We start from the raw sequence: 21,050 nt of genomic DNA, 5'->3' as shown, positions 1-21,050 counted from the left end.
AAATTCAAAGTTGATGTTTTTAGAAGGAAGAAAAAAATTGCCAAAGTAAAATAATTCCTTTGATTTTCAAAATCTTGTTATCACTAAAATCAACACAAATTATAAATGAAACTCCTTGTTTTGAAGCATAACAGGTGAAAACACAAAAACAGTTTTCACTGGTTGTACCACCATTTTTTACTGGCTTCTGTATTTCTATTGAATGGAAAACAAGTAAAATGAACATATTTTTGTTTTTGTCTAACTGACCCCCATTTACCAGGCAGTCACAAGTACAACCATCAGGCAGTCACAAGTACAACCATCAGGCAGTCACAAGTACAACCATCAGGCAGTCACAAGTTCAACCATGTTCATGAAATGAGTTCATACACAGACTATGGTATAGAATAGAAAAAACAACTTTCAAAAAGAAAATGTAGAACACAATCCTTGTGTCCATCTTGAGTGATAAAAAGGAACAGTACAGGACAAAAATGTGACAGTCTTTTGATTGGAGGGCATTTCTTTAGATTCTGTAAAATGTTTCACTCAGAAGAATATTAATTGCATTAGTTCCTTGAACATTAAAAGAAAATATTTTTTAATACCCACATTATTGGGGATTTTTTTTTCCAGTAATAATTAAGTCAATTTCTGAAATATAATTTCAATAAAGAAACTTTGGTGTAAGCATAAGATTAACACATTCATAAACAAACCAAAAAAAAACCTATATAGCAGCATTAGAAAAGTTGGTGAATTTTACAGAAGTCCCACACAAAATTTTGTTTAAAAAAAAAAAAAAAAGCATTGTGTGTCAACAATAAATATCACAATATAAGCTTAGTTACTGTCACCTAATCAAAGTTGTTTCAAAGGCTAATATTGAGGTAGATGACCATTATTTGGCATTGTCTATGAATGCAAACTTACCTGCCATGCACGTGAAAATTACATTGAAAAAAAAATTAGCAGCCACAAAATCTTTTAAAATTAACATAAATAAAAATAAAAAAAAACAAAAAAAAAACATACATGCTCCTGGAAAAAAAATGTATCTAATGTTAGTATGAATTATAGTTTGTTGTATAATGTTCATTTTAAACAAAGCATTAACTGCAGATTGTTTTTCCCTAATGTGGGTCAAAATGATGTCATACTAACACAATTGATGTTTGCATGACAAGGAGTCAATGTGTAAGAAGACATTGTTTTGTTAAAAAGTCTCCATCTTGATCAACATTAAGCATGCACATGTTTTCTAGGATCATTAAAATAGCAAAATGAAATATGAGAACTAAAAAAATTTACTTTTTGGACAGCACTACTAAAATGTAAATTGTAAGTTACTAAAGAGAGTTTTGTACTTTATGGTGCTAAAAGTTAATATTCCATTTTAACACAAAATATACATAAAGATCCAATATTCTCACTCTTTGCTGAAATTGTCTGGTTTCCTTTCATCCAATGAAATGCTTTGTACAGTTCTCACTCATAATTCTAGTCCAAGCAAATGTAATATATATGGTGACTTCAAAAATAATTACACAAGAGTATGCTTCCTTATCTAAAGATTAAAAATATGTTTCATTTTACTGACAAATGACTTCCAACAATCAACACATTATCTACAAAAGAAGCATACAAATGTGAATCAATGTACTAAACACAATCCAAATAAGTCACTAACAGATGTTCTTGAACTCAGAACCAGTCACTACATTATTTTTTTCTTGGTCCAAAACATTATAAATAATCCAATACTTTCAGAAAATAAATCCTCTCTACAAATATATTAGTGAATTTGTAATAGCATAATCCAAGAAGTCACATATCTACACACATTTTTGACAGTACATTTTAAAGCATTTTTATTCTCAAGTGATCTGATACACAATTTCACACACAAATAAATTCACTAATTAAACTACACCACAGATTCATTATTTCTTCGCACAAATATGCGACTGGAGAAAGTCCTCCAGGAATGGAAGGTTTTACCAGTCCAAATCCACACTCCAGAGGTGATGCCTACAATCACAGTCATAAGGTATTTGATCATGAAAACATTGAAATCTGGCCAGGGCTTTGATGTGACACCACTTGGGCAATTGGTACGAAATAAAGTGCAAGTCTGGCTGTGCCAGGTCAACATCCACTTGTCTCTGAAAGCTTGCTCATAAAAGTAGCAAGCAATGACAATAGTAGCAGGGACTGTGTAGAGAACAGAGAATATTCCAATGCGCACCATCAGTTTCTCAAGTTTATCTGTTTTGGTTCCATCACTCTTCATGATTGTGCGAATACGGAAAAGTGAGACAAATCCTGCAAGTAAGAAAGATGTTCCTATAATAAGATACACAACCAGTGGTGCCAGAACGAATCCTCGCAGAGCATCCACATCAAAAATTCCAGTGTAGCACACACCACTGAGCACATCACCATCGACTTGCCCCATGGCAAGTATGGCAATAGTTTTAATTGCTGGAACAGCCCATGCAGCCAAGTGGAAATACTGAGAATTGGCTTCAATGGCTTCATGACCCCATTTCATTCCAGCTGCTAGGAACCAAGTTAGGGTTAAAATGACCCACCAGATGGAACTGGCCATGCTGAAAAAATACAGCATCATGAACAAGACTGTGCAGCCCTCCTTTTTGGTGCCCTGAGTTACTAGTGGAAGCATTGATTTCTTATCTGTGTTTGTATTGGGTGGGTCTACATTATCAATGCATGAGATTTTTTCTCTAAGAGCAAAGCCAACAACATAAGCCATAGCCACCATGAAGTAACAGCCTGATAGAAATATGATGGGTCGCTCTGGATATCGGAATCTCTGCATATCTATAAGAAAGGTTAGAACAGTGAAGAGTGTAGACGCCAAACAGATACATGACCAAATACCAATCCACCACTTGGCAAAGTCACGTTCATGGCCATCAAAGAACATATCATAGCATGGTGCACCACAGTTCTTCACAATTTCATCGCCAACTTTTAAATGGTAATCAAGTCCAACAGGAACCGTCAACACAGATGGACAATGAAATCCAAGATCAGGAAATCCAAGTTCAGGAAATCGTTTGTCTGTTGAGGCAGCCGAACCTAGAACAAAAAGAATGGGAAAAAAAAATTAGTTCTATAAAAAAAATATATATTTAAAAAAAAAATCAAGATTTACATGGTTGTTTTAAATGACAATATAAAATAATAACAGGAATTCTAACTTTTTTTTTTTTTTTTTTTACATCAAATGTGATATTATGACATTATAAGCTTTTCGGATTTTAGATTTATGTAAATTCCATCAATTCAAACTTGCTGCAAATGATTTAATCAAAGATTTTGTGTCCCATAATAAGACTCAAACTTTTGTTTTTGTGAAGTTAAAAAAAAAGTCTGCTAATAGACATCACATCTCAAGCCAATTTGGAGAGTGCATGAGATATGACCTAGTCATGAATTTCGTTTACCATGATGAATTTCAACTAGTAAAATGTTTTAGTAGTCAAAATGATAAAACAAGAAAAATATTTTAAAATACTTAAAAAAAAAAAAAGAAAAAATGAAGTGTTATTGTATCAATTAGTTTGGATCAGTTATATAATTAAATCTGTAATAGATCTAGACTAACAATAATAAATCTGTGTGATTAGAAATATTTTTTACAAATTGTTTTTTTAGCTTTCTCAATGGCCCATGACCTATCATTTGTCTGGGAATAGAGGGGGGGGGGGGGGTGTCTGCCACATGTCAAGTTCAATTTCTTTCCCTTGTTTGATACCAAATAAAATTATTAATTACCAATAATTAATAAACTTAATTGCTTAAATTTTTTTTTATTGCTTCTTGTTTTGTCAGGTACAAGAAATAAATAATAATGCAAAACTTTCAACTTGATCCAAGATCAGACAATGTACAAAATAGAGTACTCTGCCAGACAGAGTGGCTTGATATAAGTCTTGCAAAAATAGCACAAAAAATTCTTATGCCACCATTGTAATTGTCTAAACATCTTGGAAAAATAGGGGGAACTCAAAAAAAAAAAAAAAAAGGATTAAAAAAAAAGATAGATTTCAGGTTAGTTTTAGTCCATATTAGCCAGGTTTAAACCTATTAATTTAAAATGAAAATTGCAATTTAAAGATATAACTATACTTGCTGCAATTATTTAACTTTTCTCATTTCTATTAGTGTTTTATCTTAAGTGCTTTAATCATAAGGGAGTAGTTATAAAATGGGAACAAAAAAATCCACTAGATAGTCATGGTTAACTCGAGTACTATATAAAGAGGCTCCACAAGGTAATGTACTTTCTCTGGTATTGTACTCTTAACACTAATGACATAAAATGCCTACATGACAGTTAAATTTATTAAATTTGCTATAAAACTGCCAAAGTTGGTCTTATCCCAGGAAATGAAACTCAGTATCAAAGTTTGAAAAAAAAAATTTCAAACTAGCTCTTGCATTGACTTCTTCTAGCCAGCTTTATTGCTGCTGAGCTGTGAGCTCTTTGCAGAAGTGTCAAGGAAAACTAGTGGGCTGTTTTCTTCAGTTGTTCAGCACTGCCGTACAGGGTGTTGGTTATGTTGGGCTGTAGTGGAAGTAGGGTCTGCCTAAGGTGGATTAGGAAGGGCGCAGTGTCAACAAAGGGGGAGTTGTGTGGAATTTCTTATGTTCAGATGGTAATTTAACAGAGACTCAAAAAAACAAAGATTTACTGCTGCAGGGGTAAACGACTGTATAGAAAATACGAAAAACATGCATATATGTGACCCTGCCGGACCAAGTAAAACAAAGGACGTTTGGGCCACGAGGCCTTCATCAGTCAGATGGTTTATATTGGAAACACAGGCAGGACCTTAAAAACACGACTCCAAGAACACCTTAGAGACATACGTAACTTTGCTACTAAGCCCGTCTCTATCCATTTTAATAAAACACATCATAGGGGTACCACCGACCTCCTCGTCACTGCCATACAACAATGCAACGACAAAAACACCCGTCTGCAGATAGAAAACAAACTTATTTACATGTCAGGCACCCTCCAACCTAACGGGATCAACAACCAGCACACTTTTATTTAATACACGATGGGCACTAACACTACGGTACCCCCTTTCCCCATTCATCTTTGCCTGACATCTCCGCCCCCTTCCGTTTTCCAGCGCTTTTACACCAGCGTAGCTCATTTCTTTTCTGCCTCGATAGAGAACAACATCGGACAGATAAGTTAACTTAAGACTATTTTGTGTTAATTGTTTTTTATTTTTTGTTTGTTTTGTAGCTGATGAAGGCCTCGTGGCCCAAACGTCCTTTGTTTTACTTGGTCCGGCAGGGTCACATATATGCATGTTTTTCGTATTTTCTAATTTAACAGAGGTGTGTGTCTTGTTCTTAGTTGGAAAATTGTAGATCGTTCATTGTGGGGGAGGAAGTTAATACTGTCCAGTTTGTTAGCGATGGTCATTTCTTTGTAAATGGCTCTGCCTGTGATTCCTGATGCCCATTGGTTGAGCCACTCCTCTTTGTGATTGTTGACAAACACTGACCTCAGGATGAGGTAGTTTACAGGTCTATATGGTTGTTCCTTAGATGATCCTGCCTTTGATAGTTTATCTGCCTTTTCATTTCCCATGATGCCAATGTGTCCAGGGATCCACTTTAGTCTGATATTGATATTTAATTTTGATATCATCTGATGGATTATTACAATTAGTGTTGTCAACTCTCTTGGGCTGTTTGAGGTGCTGCTGTTAAGTGCTTGCAGAGTGGATTAGGAGTCTGTAAAGACAACAATATCTGATGGTGATTGCATGTTTTCTACTGTCTGTAATGCTATGGTAATTGCTTCAATTGGAAGTTGGAGCAGTAAACTCCACAGGGTGCAGTTATTTTTAAGTATTTATTTTTGGGGAAGACCAGGAAGGCACCAAGACCAGCATTGATGGTGGCTTTGAAGGCTGATCCGTCAGTACCGTATATATATTTATATGGATAGCTTTCAATTGTTTCGAGCGTGCCTACTTTGAGCTCCAGTGGATTTGATTCTTTTGTTAGGGTGTTATTTAGCAAATGTGTTTTAATGGTTGGTTGTTGGTTAGGGTAGTTGAGACCGGGCGTTATGTTTGAAAATCTGGTAAATTTTTTCTCTGTTATTGGGTAGGTGGTGTTTTAGGGCTAGTTCGTCAGTAAGTTGGATCAGAGTCCTTTGCTTTTTTAGGTTGTTTTTCCTATTTCTGTGTTAGTAGTTTATTTGGATGATTGTCCTCCAGCCTTGTGTATCTCTCAATAGCTTCTAATGCTGCTCTGATGCGCCTTAACTTAAGAGGTTCAATATTGGAGTCTATTCCACAGGCTGCTGTGGGAGTAGTTCTCATACCTCCACTGATTAGATGCAAGGCTTGGTTTTGGATTTTGTCTAATGAAGACTGATAGGTTTTATTGGCAGCTACATGTATGGAGAGACAGTTATCCATTACAGATCTGACATATATACAGTGTAATATACAGTGTCTTAAGGTTTTCTTTTCAGCTCCCCAGGATGTTCCTGCTAGGTGTTTGTCTTGGTGTAAAATTAGACCAAAGACTGTCTCTAAAACACTTTATGGCAGATTTAAAAGAAAAGGCATCACTAAGATTAAACATAATATGTTGGATTCTCTTCTTTATTTATTGGTTGTGAGTCTATTTTTAGGATGTAATTTCTTTTTGCTATTTTGTTGCTGTGGCTAAAGATGGAATAAACTGACTTTTCTTTGTTTATATCCATTTTCCATAATTTTGAATACGTGGAGATAGTTGTGAGGGCTCTATTTAGTTTGGATCTAGTCAGCACTGGATATTTCTCTGTAGTCCAATTTAAGAAGTTGTCTGTGTAAATTGATTTTTTGACCGAAATGAGGTCCGGGAGGTCATTCATGATGATTAGAAAGAGAGTGCAGCTAAGGGCTGAACCTTATGGTAGTCTTTCTTTTAACATTTTTTTTTACTAGAGATGGCACCTTTGAATCTGGTTTGGATGGTTCTGTTTTTTTTAAGAATGCCCTGATCCAGCTGTACATTCTTCCATGGGTGGTCATTTTTTTCATCTTCAAAAATAAACCTTTTCTCCACTCTATTATAGGCTTGTTGCAAATCTATAAATACTGCTGTAGTGTGCTTGTTTTCATGAAACCCTTCTACTGTGTCCTGGATAAAACGAAAGAGGTGGTCTTCTGTTCTACTTGCTTTCCTGAAGCCAGTTTGTGCATTGTGGAGTGAGCAAGTACTTTCTAGCCACCAATAAAGTCTGTTATTGATCATTTTTTCTGCCATTTTGCCATGTTGGATGTTAGAGATATTGGCCTATAACTTTTTGGGTCTCCTGGTGGTTTATTTTTCTTTAAATGTGTATTATGTTTGCAGTTCTCCATTCCTGTGGTATGTCTCTAATTCTCCATGTATGGTTGATAAAGTTAAGTATACAGTTTTGGGCCTGCATTGACAACTTTTTAGAACTGAAAAGTCACAAAAACTAAGAACTCAAATTTCAGAAAGAAAAAACAACTGCAGATAAACAATATAAAGATACAACTAGTGAACTTATACAGATATATATCTGGGTGTCATTGTTAACAACAAGGTTTCATGGGAAGAGCATTATGATAATGTTGCAAACAAAATCACGCAGCAGCTATTTTTTGTTATACAAACTTAACAGCTTTAAACAACAAAATAACATCTTGGTTAACTTTTACAGAGCCACTTTTCAAAATCTGCTAATATATGCAATAACTTGTGTTGGCAAGGCAATGTGACATCCAAACTGCTGGACCACTTGCACACACAACCCTACCATATTCAAATGAATTTTCTGAACAAAAAGCCACAGCAAAGTCAGAAAAATCTTTGAAAACAACCGCCACCTGGTTCATTATAACTATGTTAAGTCACAGTGAAGTGGGGGACTTCTCTCCATGAGGGCAAGAGCCAATAGTACAATAACCCATTCATCCCTCACTCATTCTCTCAAATTGTATCAGTACTACTGGTTGACTAGGGATGGTGAAAAGGATCAAGATGTATGAACTTTGTATGGTGTGTCTTCTCCTTTGTGAACTTTTTTTAATTGAAAAAAAAAAAAAAAAAAAATTTACAAAGACAGTTTGTGTGGAAGCACAAACTCAAAATCGGCCCCTGAAGTGGTCCACCCAGGCAGGTAAAAGGCAGGTTTCAATAATATTTTCATAAAGAATATCAGAATGAAATTCTATCAAAGGCATTTGATGGAGAAGAATGGAAAGAAGGTTGACAGATCTTGTGTGGTGCCCCAATGCGAAATACGAAAAAATGTTAATACGATAAATATTGTTAAATCCAATTTCATATGGTCACAGTGTGTTAAATCTAACTAATCTATTAACTCTTTCTCTCCTAACTGACGATACCAACGTTGATTCCACCAGAATGTGATAAATAATTACGGAGAGAAAGAGTCAAATCACTAAGGAAGCAGTTACTCTACCAAAGAAGTAATAAAAGGGCTTGTCTTCAAGTTCAAAAATCAATACAGCAGTATTTCACATGGCGAAGCAGGAAAATCTATAACTATAAATAGCTAACTAATGTATAGTATACTATTTAATATATTAGGCAAAAAAAATATAAAAATACAGAATTTTATAAGTGTTATGAAATTTATTTTAAAAGGTGTGTGCACTTTTTAGCACTGTGATATCAGATTTCTATGTTCTAGGACTCCAGATCTAGTTCAATCTAGGAGAATAAATTAAACATCATTTTTATTATATAGATTCCATATTATATACATTTTATAGATCTAGACTTCAAGAACTAGGATCTTTGACAAAATCAAAAATGTATAAAGTTAGTGAAAATCTCTTTATGAGTATTTAGATGAGTAATTAGTATTAAGCGAAGGAATAAGCGCTCGCAAGGTGGTCAAAGAAAGTGCTTCAGGGACACCCTCAAAGCTTCTCTGAAGGCGTTCAGCATAGACCCAGGCACCTGGGAGACAGAGGCACATGACAGAGCATCATGGCGTCGCACTGTGAAAACTGGCGCACAGGTTGCTGAGGGCTCACATAGGTCTCATCAGCCACATGAAGAGGCATAAAAACCCAGTGCAAAGCCCCCAGCCCCCTGGATGACAAAGTGGTCATCATCGAACCACGATGGACAAACTATATGAGTATTTAGATCTAGATTTTAATAATCTAGAATCTTATAATTATAATCCTATTATAACAACAAACAAACAGGATAGATAGATCTATAAATCTTATCTTAAAGATTACAGATATTATGCATTTCATGTGTTAATCTAGTCATGCATTTTAATCAGTGGCTTTAATTCTGCTAAGTCCTGGGTTTTCCTGGCTGATTCAGGAAAATATTCCATTCTCTATTGGCACTAGGGAAGAAAGAGCAATAGTACAAATTTGTCCTAGCATACTGAATAAGAAATGTGCCTATATCTTTGTGTCTTTCTGGGTATTTTATAAGGTTTTGTTTTTCTAATGTAAATTATGGTTTAGTGTGCAGCTGAACATTACGGGCTCACATAGGTCTCACAAGCCACATGAGAAGAAATAAAACCCCAGTGCAAAGCCCTCAGCCCCCTGGATAACAAAGTGGTCCTCATCGAACCATACCATGATGGACGAATTATATACTTTCCTTTTATTCTTCTGTCCTGAAGTGTCTTTAAGTTAAGTGATTTTAATAATTCTAATAAAATCAGAAAACTTGTTTGTTATAAATCTCACTGCATTTGTTCTACTTTCTTTATGTTTTATGCACATAGGTGTATATTCTAGTATTGGCCTAACCAAAGTTAAATAACATTTTAGTTTTATGTTCTTATTTGATTTGTAGAAATCTCTTTTAATAAACTGTAATGCTTTGTTTAATTTTTTTAAAATAATTTCATCAATATGGTGGTTGCATAACTTTTCTTTTTTAAGATATTTTGAGTTTTTATTATGTGTGACTGGTTTCCCACGAATATGGAGTTTTTGTTTTAGTTTTCTAGTTATTCCTATTTATTTACTGGGTGGAAGGCATGCTCCAATTTGATTCCCATTTCTGTAATTCTTTTAATTCTTTATGTAAAATTTCAGTATCTTGTGTTGTTTTTTTAATTCTATATATTAATAATATGCAATCGCCTGCAAATAATCTGACTTTTGTTATTAATCTTTTTGTAAAATGTTAGTATCTTGTGTTGTTTTTTTTATTCAATATAATATCACATATGCTTTATCTGCATGAGAAGTGGAAAAATATGCAGGTGGCAACTGGATTTGCATAGTCATGTAAAACAATGTACTCATCCTTAATCTTCAGAATTGAAGACATTGCCATTATGATTATTATTATTATCATATATTATGCAATCACCTGTAAATAATCTGACTATTGTTCCTAAACTAATGCCATTAGGTAATTTGTAAATTAGAAACAGAAGTGGGCATTAGACTGTTTCTTGGTGTTTGATATAGATCTATATGGTATACAAAGATGGGTGTTTGATAAGCCATCTTTACTCCAATAATAGTGTTTAGATTTTAAATTTTATGGTAGAATATAGATCCATACATATACCTGTAATAATAAATGGCTCTAAATCAACACCAATAAAGTCAACTCAAGCATACCTCAAGGAACAGTCTTAGGTCCACTACTATTTTTAATTTACATAAACGATTTACCAAATTACATTAGTTCAGGAACAAAAGTCAGATTATTCGCAGACGATTGTATAATACATAGAACAATAAAAACAACACAAGATACAGAAATTTTACAAAGAGAATTAGATGAATTACAGAAATGGGAATCAAAACAAATTAATTCCACTTATCTTATTCATGGTAAACCAGTAACACAAACTAAAAACGCAAAATACCTAGGTGTTATAATAAATGTATAACTATCATGGAATCCCCATATTGATGAAACTATCAAAAAATCAAACAAAGCATTAGGGTTTATTAAAAGAAATTTCTATAAATCAAATAATAATAATAAATAATAGTGGGAAGCGTGGTCGAGAGGCTAAGTGCGCTTGAATTTGGCTTGGCTACCTAGAAGGGGCTCGAGGTTCGACACCCGACTAGGGCAGAGTTGTGTTTACTGAGCGTCTAAATGCAGCACGGAAAACCAACTCCTAGATACCCCCTTCCCCGCCCCCCTCACTGGTCCACAAATGAGATTGGACCAAAGCGCTCTGAGCATGCTATAAGTAGTATAAGCATGAAAGTAGCACTATATAAAAGCTATAAATATATATATATATAAGAACATAAAACTAAAATGTTATTTAACCTTGGTTAGGCCAATAATAGAATATGCATCCTATGTTTGGGACCCCTCAACTCAAGAAAACATTAAGAAACTGGAACAGACACAAAATAGAGCAGTGAGATTCATAACAACGAACATTCACATTTGACTTGTCACTAAAGTAACACATTTAGTTAAATCACTAAATTTAGAAAGCCTTCAGGACAGAAGACGCAAAAGTAAAGTAGCAATTATATTATATACATAAAATACTGAACCATTATCTTCAAATACAAAAATTTAATAAAATACTCAGAAAGACACAAAGATAAAGGCACATTTCTCATCCCATATGCTAGGACAAATTTGTACAAATACTCCTTCTTCCCTAGTGCTATTTGAGCATAGAATGGGTTGCCTGAGCTAGCCAGGAAAACCAGTGACTTGGCAGAATTTAAGTCATTGACTGAATGCATGATGCGTAGGATGTAATCATCTCCTTTTTTGAAGTAATGTCTGTATTTATATATATAGATCTATATATATATAATATACCTATATCTAGAATTCTAGATCTATCTTCATCTAGTCTCATCTACATATAGAACTATATAGTCTAGTTACAAACAAAAAGATTTGGTATACCAAAGATTTTGCCAGGCGTGGTAGTACTGGCTTGTCCTCCAGATGGGTATTTGTTGGACTCAGTAGGAGTATCAGTGTTATTCTCGCCAACGCATAATCCAGTCACGGGAAATTGTTCACATTTGAGTGTTTCTGGCCATTCGAAGCCAAACTTGTTCATAAGAGCCTCGCAACCAGTTTTTGCCTCATTGCATAAGGACCGACAAGGTGGGATAGCCTCTTCCAGGACCGTACACACTGGAACGTACATGGTACATAAGAAGAATTTGAGCTGTTTACTGCATTGAACTTTAACCAAAGGAAAAAACTGGTGCACCTCAAGGCCTGCGTCGTCCTGTTTCTGGTGCCCCAATAAATTGGGCATAATGGTCTCATTGTATTGTATATCTTTGCACAATGGAATATTTATTTTTTCACATTTTCCGTGGGTGGCAACGTATTCCGACTCCTTTGTGTACTGGTTACTGCTCACGCAGTGGCCATAATCTAACAGACTGAGAATACATATTACAATGGCCACTAGCACGATAAGAGAACTCGGAGATCCAAGTCTCGAGAACTGAGTAGCCGCCATGTTTGAGGTTAGTCCAACAAAAATGCACCTTCGATCGAAAACAAAGACGAACAGAAACTCACAAAGAATGTTATCAATGTGTTTGATCGAGTCGAGAATAGAATCATTTACCTCGGTGGATCCATTATCACACAAATATTCCTTCCGATCAGTATGATCTGACCTAATTTATTAATAAAATAGACATAAACAGTGGCCTCATCTAACTACCCATGTATTAGCGAGGTCTGAAATCACTGTGTTAGGAAAAAATATTCCACATTTTCAGAGTCTCGCTAGGGCGCTACGCTTCCACGCGAGCTATCTCAAGCGAGCCAATCAAAACCCGCTACTGTTTGGCTCTCCGAGCGCCTATTGGTTGGGACACAACCTGTGCTGTTCATTTTACCTCCCCCCTTCTCGCAGTACCCGCAGCTAGCTAGGCTGATTTAGGCTAACCTGACTGACTAAGCATGAGGCCTGGCCTAACATAAGCATAGGTATACCGAAACATACCAACAGTTTCGGATACGTACTGTAACTTGGGACTTTAAAGCTTACAAAACAATGTCAGCATATGTAGCTGTATAAATAGACTGCAGTACTAGCCGTGATAAACTCATTTTATTTCTAGTTAGTCTTATAGCTAGTTCTATAAATACATATTCTTTTTTTTTTTTAATCTAAGGGCTAAAACAAAGTTACGCGATTGTCTCACAAGATATAAACTGACTCGTTAAATCCCTCGTTCTTTCCTCGTGTTTTTACAATTAGATGGAACGTAGTCTATAAACATTCTGGAAAAGAAAATGTCTACCATTATTTGCTATGTCAATTAGCAGATTAATCTCAAAGGGATAGATCTATTTTAATGCAATTCATGGGCGTAGCCAGGATTTTTTTTCGGGGGGGGGGGGGGGGGTTTGGGGGGGGATCCCCCCCAGGCCCCCCCCCCGCGAATTTTTTTTTTATGTATTTATGTGTGTGTGTGTGTGTACATAATCTTTATTGCAGTCTGACCCTTCATTCTTTCGGAAGACGTTTATTGTGCCCTAGAATAGGTTCTTCCATGAGTAAGTGGAAAAATTGTAGATTCCCCGCCAATACTAGCAAGGGGGTCTGGGGGAGCGCTAGGAGCTCCCCCAGCGCGGGGCGAAGCCCCGCCGCCAAGTACTATTTCTGGTATTGAAAGCCAACAAAATGCATATTCTGAGGTATCTACAGTGCATTTTCCTGCTATTAAAAAGTTTTATTTCAAAAACTTAATGTGCTATTCTTACTGACTTAGACCCTACCGCGCCGTTCGGAGCATTTGACGTCAAGCTGTTTCCATAAAAATCTGTCACTGGTAGCCTAATGTCTGAAGCCTCTTCCCACATGCCATGAGGACCTCAATGAATGAGTGGCGTCAAGTTGTACTAGGATATCATTACAACTCTTCTTATGCGTAATTCATTTTGTCGGAGAACATGTCCCGCAAACCTCATGCTTCGCTCTCTCACAATCTTACTAAAGGGTCGACTCCCAGTTCGGCATAGGATTTCCTTGATTTAAACCCGATCTCTATAACTGACTACTAAAATCTGTCTAAGCCATCTTTGTTGAGTCACATAGTGTTTTTCAATTTCGGCAGATGACTATTCACTACAGTTTATTAAGGGAGCCCTGCCAATGGTAAAAATGTGTAACCACTCTTGAATACGCTCTTGGAATTAAGTGACTGTAGTTTGCTTTAGATTTTATATCGAAAAGGGAAGTTTTATCGTCAAAATCATCTGTTGGGGGTTTTCCACCTCAAAATGCTCTGTAGGGGGATCTTAAACTCAAAACCATCTGGAGGGGTTTTAAACTTTAAACAAACGCCATCTGTAGAAGAGGGGTTTAAACTCAAAACCCCCGATTGGATTGGCTACGCTCAAATAATTTTAGTGTGTAATTTGCTTTTTTTTTTTATATTGAAGAGGTATTTTTAGCATTAAACCCCTCTGAATGGGGGTTTAAACTCAAAACCCCTTTTGGCAACGCTCATGGCATTTTGAGTGCGTAATTTGCTTTTTTTCTTACACTGAAGATGTATTTTTTAGCCTCAACCCCCCCTGGCGGGGGGTTTAAACTCAAAACCCCTTTGGCTGCGTTCATAGATTTTAGTGTGAGTAATTTGCTTTTATTTATATTGAAGAGGTACTTTTTAGCTTCAAACTCCACTGGAGGGGAGTTTAAACTCAAAATCCCTTTGACTACACTCAAAACATTCTGAGTGTATAATTTGCTTTGTTTTTATTATTAAAGAGGTATTTTTTACCTTCAAACCCCGCTGAAGTGGGGTTTAAACTAAAAACTAAGTCAAAACCCATTAAGCTACGCTCATAACATTTTGAGTGCGTAATTAACTTTTTTTTTATATTGAAGAGGGGGTTTATCGTAAATTTTGGAGGGGGGTTTTAAAATCAAAATCTTCCTTAACTGTGCTCTTGGAATTAGGGGATTTTCGTTTGCATTTTTTTTTGTTTTGTTTTATAGAAGAGGGGGGGGTTAACTGCAAAAACCCCAAGTAGGGGGGTTTAAAACTCAAAACCCCTAGTAGGGGGTTTTAAACTCAAACCCCCTGGTAGGGGTTTTTTAAACTCGAACCCCCCCTGGTAGGGGGTTTTAAACTCAAAACCCCCTGGTAAGGGGTTTTAAACTCAAAACCCCATTGGTTGTGCTGGGGCAATTGATGGTTTAGTATTAAAATCTCACCTAAAATAAACAAAATCAAAGCACAAAATCATTCACTAAATTCCGATCCCCCCCCCCAAGGGGGGGGATTTCATTTCGGGGGGGGGTTTGAACCCCAAAACCCCCCCCCCCTGGCTACGCCCATGATGCAATTAATTGTTTTTTTGGTAGATTTTAAGATTAGAAATGTAGAGATATGGGCCTATGCTCTTTTTTTTTTAAAGGCAGTGGTAGTGAGGTAGTCTATAGATGTCTCTCTCTCTCTCTCTCCCCTCTCTCTCTCTTGTATTCTCTTTCACACGCATTAGTCGTGCCCCCTTCTCTCTCCTTTTCACCCAATCGCTCTATCACATTATTCTCATTTCTCTATCCTCTCTATCTCCCCTCTCCCTCTCTATTTCTCTCTTTCACTCTCTTCTGTCTGTGTCTCTCTCTGTCTCCTCCTCTCTCTCTCTCTGACTCTCTCTCTCTGTCATTCTCTCTCTCTCTCACTGTGTCTTTGCCTCTCTATGCCTCTCTCTCCCTCTCTCCCTGTCTCTCTCTCTTTACAAAGCAAAGCGCCAATTGTTTATCCGTGTGACCTGGGCTCTGTTTTGTTAAGAGGTGATGTAGCGAATCATTCAAATGAAAACACTTCTCTTACACTTGAAGCTTGTATGCATCTTACCTCCCTCCCCCCCAGCTCACCTCGTCCTTTAATTTTTTTTTCACACCTCCACCAGCTCCCCCCTCCCCCTTTTTTTACTTCATGACTTTTTTTTTTCTTTCTAACCACCTGAAACGTTTCAGAAGAAAGGGCAATAAATCCTATTCACACTTTCCGCCAGTCCCTGAATGGCAGCAATTATTACATGCTAGCGAGCGCTTAGTTTGGACTGCCGAATTCCACCCCATTTTATGCGAGCCCCTGCACACTGTCTGAAAAGGTCGAATACGCGCGAGTATCTCCCTGGACTGTGTCATACAGCTATTAACAAGGCGGGCTTCGAGTGTTTTTTCTCTTACAAATGCAACAATATTTACGCGCTGTTTGTTTAAAAAAAATGGCGAAAGTTTCATTGTCAGTAATAAAACCAAACTTGCACTCCATAGTAATTATATTTTCAAAAAACGCGTGCAAATATTTGTGTATATTGTGCATAAAAAAAAGAGAGGGGCCGTCGTAGGTCGTGTTGAAATTATTCACAATTTTAATAGCCTTAGGCTATTTTTTAAAATTTATTTTAGTTTTATATTCAAACGAGCGAGTGCATGATTTAAAAGTACAAGATATTACCAGAGCATTTGAGAGAGAGAGAAGGGAGGACGAGTAGACGCCCCTGGCAAAGAGTTGTTTGAGGTGACAGTGGGGGTGATAACATTGTTAGCACCTCAGATCAGCATCACCCTTGACCCTCTGCTGATGTTTGATGGTCTGAACTAATTGAATACCTCTGCCCAGGGGCGGGCTGGCTGTCAAAATCGGCCCGGGCATTTCTATACAATCCAGCCCACAAACTCTGTACTCTATACCATATGATGGGCATCCATTTCTAGGCCTACCTCTAAATCATTATGTTTGATAATGTATCGATGTGCATGCATAAAGTCAACTCTATATAGGCCATATGTTGCTTTTTAAACGCTAGGAATGTAGGCCTTAAGGCCTAAAAGAATGAAGACTTCTAGTAACACTGCCTTCGGAGTTCGGATAAAGGCTATTACATTATTTCGTAAAATGTGTTTAATTAAAATATTATTACACTGTAGAGTCTGTGAAAGATTTTGTTTTCAAACAGAAGGCCTTTTTATAAGAGAATATTGTAAAACCTTTAATAATTTTATATGTGCCATAGTGACATCGCTGTGGCCATTTCGGTGGCCCTACCGGCTCATTTGGGTACCGGCCCAAATGCCCATATAGCCTGTCCGCCCCTGCGCTCGGCCCTTCCTTTATATATTGTTATTGCCAACTTCATCAGTTTAAAACCCTGGACATACTAACACACATACAAAGAATGAAACAGAGAGAGACCGGGGGAACACAAGGCCTATCAATGAAATTGAAATAGTTTTAAGTTTCAAACACTCTTGATAAAGAAAAGACTCAAAACAAAAGTAGGGGGGTGGGGCAGGGGTGGATACATGATTTTGTTGTTTCGACAGTGCCAACAGTAACAGTAACACAAGAGTCTAACTCATGAACTACGCAATGCGATATTGCGACTGTCTTTCTGGTCAAACGACTTGGATTTATTCCACCTACCGATGGGACCAGAATTCGTGTCTTGCAATGGGATCCCTAAATCAAGCCTTTCGTATTTGTGTGTGTGTGTGTAATGTGTGTGTGTGTGTGTGTGTGTGTGTGTGAGAGAGAGAGAGAGAGAGAGAGAGAGTGATACTATTTGTTAAGTAAAGACAATGCCGTACCGATATAAATAAATCTAATAATAAATACAATTTAAAAAAAAAATAAATACAATGAATTTGTATATCGAATTAACAATTTAAACGCACATCTCAAGACCGGCATTTCTACACATTGTGTATCACAATTAATGTATGGGGTTTAAAGGATGTGTGTGTGTGTGTTATTTACATTTCTCCTTCACCATCCTTTTATTGTGATGTAGTCTTGAGGTTTAATACTAAGAATATATAGATAGGAGCGTGGATACAGTCGACACCTTCGATATAGGGTCACGGAGGTCATGATACAGTCCAATAGTTTGTATGTTTCAGGTCTGTGACACCATTTACATGTAAGGGAAAGCACTCGTTAAAATAAAAATTCTCTACGATGATAACAGTTGTGTTCCTTGAAATAATCAACCTTTTTTTAGCCGCTCTATTCTCTATGTCTGCCAGATAATCTCATGCTAAGATTATACAAAAGTCAAAAGTCTTCTTTTTTATCGTTTAAAAAAATAAAATTTAAAAAAAAATCCTTTGGCGTTATTTCTCATTTAAAATCAAACAGGACAAAACTTCATCAATAATAAGAATCTTCAAAATGTTCTACAAGGATTGGAACCAGAGCTCCCTTGAAAGCAGAGCTGCATGAACTGACCACCTAAAATGATCACGGAAACCTCCCTGATACTTAACTCTCCCCAACAATTTCGCTTAATTAATTTATTGAAGTAGCCTACCGCGCACTGAACATGCATAAGTATGAATGTGTGGGGGGAGGGGGGAGAGAGAATTTGAACATCCCCCTTTCGTAGGGGGCCCCAAAATGAGTGTTCAAAATTGTTGTGGTATTTCTTTTGCATTAAATATTAAATATGACGCAAAATGCGGGGCCCCAATGAGGTCAAGTCCCCTCCCCGCCCCCAAATGATGGCAAATTCCTAGCTACGCCACTGAATTGCGATAAATATATAAATTTTTAAAAAAATATTCGATCATGATTTAAATTAAGTGCACTTTCCATTTCGATCACACGACTCACTTTATAGTTGGTGTCTCGACAGGTCTTGGAAGCCAAAACTTCTCGACCTCTATGGTGACATGTATGCGCTACACAACAAGACAGCAAGGTCTCTGTTCAGGGCTTTGGCAAGAGAGGATTTAAGCCCTCACTCAAATGGAGTTTGTTGATGCTGATGATGCATACGAATATCTTTCTTATATTTTACAATCTAAACGTGACATACAAAAGGAGGGACATACAACAGTTGACCACACAAAACCTGCATCCATTGCACATTTGTTTTTTACTTTGAAGGGCAGCTAAAATGTGTCTTTTTTTCCGTTCTAAGACAACTTTTGACTGTCTTTCGTTGTTTCATTTTCATGAGTGCTCTCCCTGAAATTCCTTGATTTAAAATGACAATTTTGTACAACCCACAGAACATGAAAGCAATAACACGAGATTTTTATGCATCATGATTTAAACTCGTTTTCTTTTTTTTTTAATCTGCATACATTTATACAGTATTTATATATAGTGTCGTAGGGTTATCTTTCCCAAAAATTCCCCTATAAAAATATTTTCTGTTTGTTTTGAGTGTTCTATAACCATGATACACTGAGTTCATTGCCTGGATTTATTGATTGATACGCAAATGTAAAAAGAGTGTCTATTCCAATTTAAAATGTATTTGTTATATATATATATATCATGGGAGTAGCCAGGGTGGATTTTGGGGTTGAACCCCCCCCCCCGCCCCTGCGGGGGTGGGGGAACGGAATTAAGTGACTGATTTTTGCTTTCATTTTGTTTATTTTAGGTGAGATTTTAATACTAAATCATCACTTACCACAGCACAGCCGAGGGGGTTTAGAGTTAAAAAACCCCTACCAGGGGGTTTTGAGATTTAAAAAACCCCTATCAGGGGGTTTTGAGATACAAATCCCTCTACCAGGGAGTTTTGAGTTTAAAATCCCCTACCAGGTGCTTTGAGTTTAAAAACCCCTACAGGGGTTTTGAGTTTAAAACCCCCTACCAGGAGTTTTGCAATTAAATCCCCCTCTTCTATAAACAAAACTAAAAAAATGCAAACGACAATTCCAAATTCCAAGAAAACAGCTAAGGAAGATTTTAACTTTAAAACCGCCTCCAAAAATTACGATAAACCCCCTCTCAATATAAAAAAAAGCAAATTACACACTCACAATTCTATGAGCTTAGCCAAAGGGGTTTTGAGTTTCACCCCCCCCCCCTCCAGTTGGGGTTTGAAGCTAAAAAGTACCTCTTCAATATAAAAAAAAAGCAAATTACACACTATAAAATCTATGAGCGTAGCCAAAGGGGTTTTGAGTGTAGATCCCCCTCCTCCAGATGGCTTTTTCTTTAAAGTTTAAAACCCCTCCAGATGGTTTTGAGTTTAAAATTCCCCTACAGAGCGTTTAGAGTTGAAAACCTCTCTCTTCAATATTATTTTAAAGCAAACTACAGTCACCAAATTCTCTGATCGTAGCTAAATGGGGTTTTGAATTTAAAAAAAAAAAAAAAACTCGCAGAGATTTTTTAGTTTAAAACGCCTCAACAGATGATTTTGACGATAAAACTTTCTTTTTCGATATAAAATCTAAAGCGAAATACAAGCATGTAATTCCAAGAGCGTAGCCAAGAGAGGTTACAAATTTCTACCAGTGACTTGGTCTCTATTAATAAAGTGTGAATAGTCTTCAGCCGAAATTGAAAAACACTAAATGTGGCTCAACAAAGATGGCTAAGACAGATTTTAGGAGTCAGTTATAGAGATCGGGTCTAAATCAAATAAATCATATGCCGAACTGGGAGTCGAACCCTTAGTAAGGAAGGATTTTAGCTATGCTCTTGGAATTTGGGGATTGTTGTTTACATTTTTTAAAAATATTTTGGTAGCTGCGCTGGGACAAATGATGGTTTAGTATTAAAACCTCTCCTAAAATAAACAAAATAAAAATAAAAAATGTCACTAAATTCCGACTCCTACCCCTGTGAGGTGGGATTTTATTTCGGGGGAGGGGGGGTTTGAACCCCAAACCCCCTTGTCTACGCCCATGGCGCCCTCGACACTAAAATCAGACATATGTGCTTCCTGGTCATGGCCACATTCTTATATTCTTTCGAGTCTTGGACGTTGACTGCAGAGCTAGAGAGGAGGATACTAGCGATGGAAATGAGATGCTACAGAAAGCTCCTGGTATCACATTTAATTAAAGACCGCATCCCAAATGGAGAGATTAGAGACAGGATAAGTCTTCAAACTATTGTCGAAACAAGATTACAAAGAGAGTTTCTGTTATCACACAAACTCAGAGGCGGCCCCAGACGGATCCATGTCGGATCCGCCTATTCGCAAGGAAGATTCTAGATGTGATTTTATATTAATTGTCAAAAGTAATAATGTTTCAAAGATTCATTTGCCGTTGTAAAAACCAGTTT

General features: G+C 36.7%; 1 protein-coding gene across 1 annotated transcript; it reads right to left on the bottom strand.

Annotated features, from left to right (window-relative positions):
* Positions 1-776: 776 nt before the first annotated feature.
* Positions 777-12,790, bottom strand: LOC106063412 (frizzled-2-like). Its single transcript, XM_013221766.2, has 2 exons — positions 11,923-12,790; positions 777-3,087 (listed from the first exon to the last, which is right to left on the bottom strand). Exons 1-2 carry the CDS (start codon positions 12,494-12,496, stop codon positions 1,910-1,912), a joined length of 1,752 nt encoding a protein of 583 aa, XP_013077220.2. The 5' UTR covers positions 12,497-12,790; the 3' UTR covers positions 777-1,909.
* Between the last annotated feature and the right edge of the window lie 8,260 nt (positions 12,791-21,050).

This window comes from Biomphalaria glabrata, chromosome 16 (assembly GCF_947242115.1).
Source record: "Biomphalaria glabrata chromosome 16, xgBioGlab47.1, whole genome shotgun sequence".
Classification (NCBI taxonomy): domain Eukaryota; kingdom Metazoa; phylum Mollusca; class Gastropoda; family Planorbidae; genus Biomphalaria; species Biomphalaria glabrata.
This window is presented reverse-complemented; position numbering and strand designations above follow the sequence as displayed.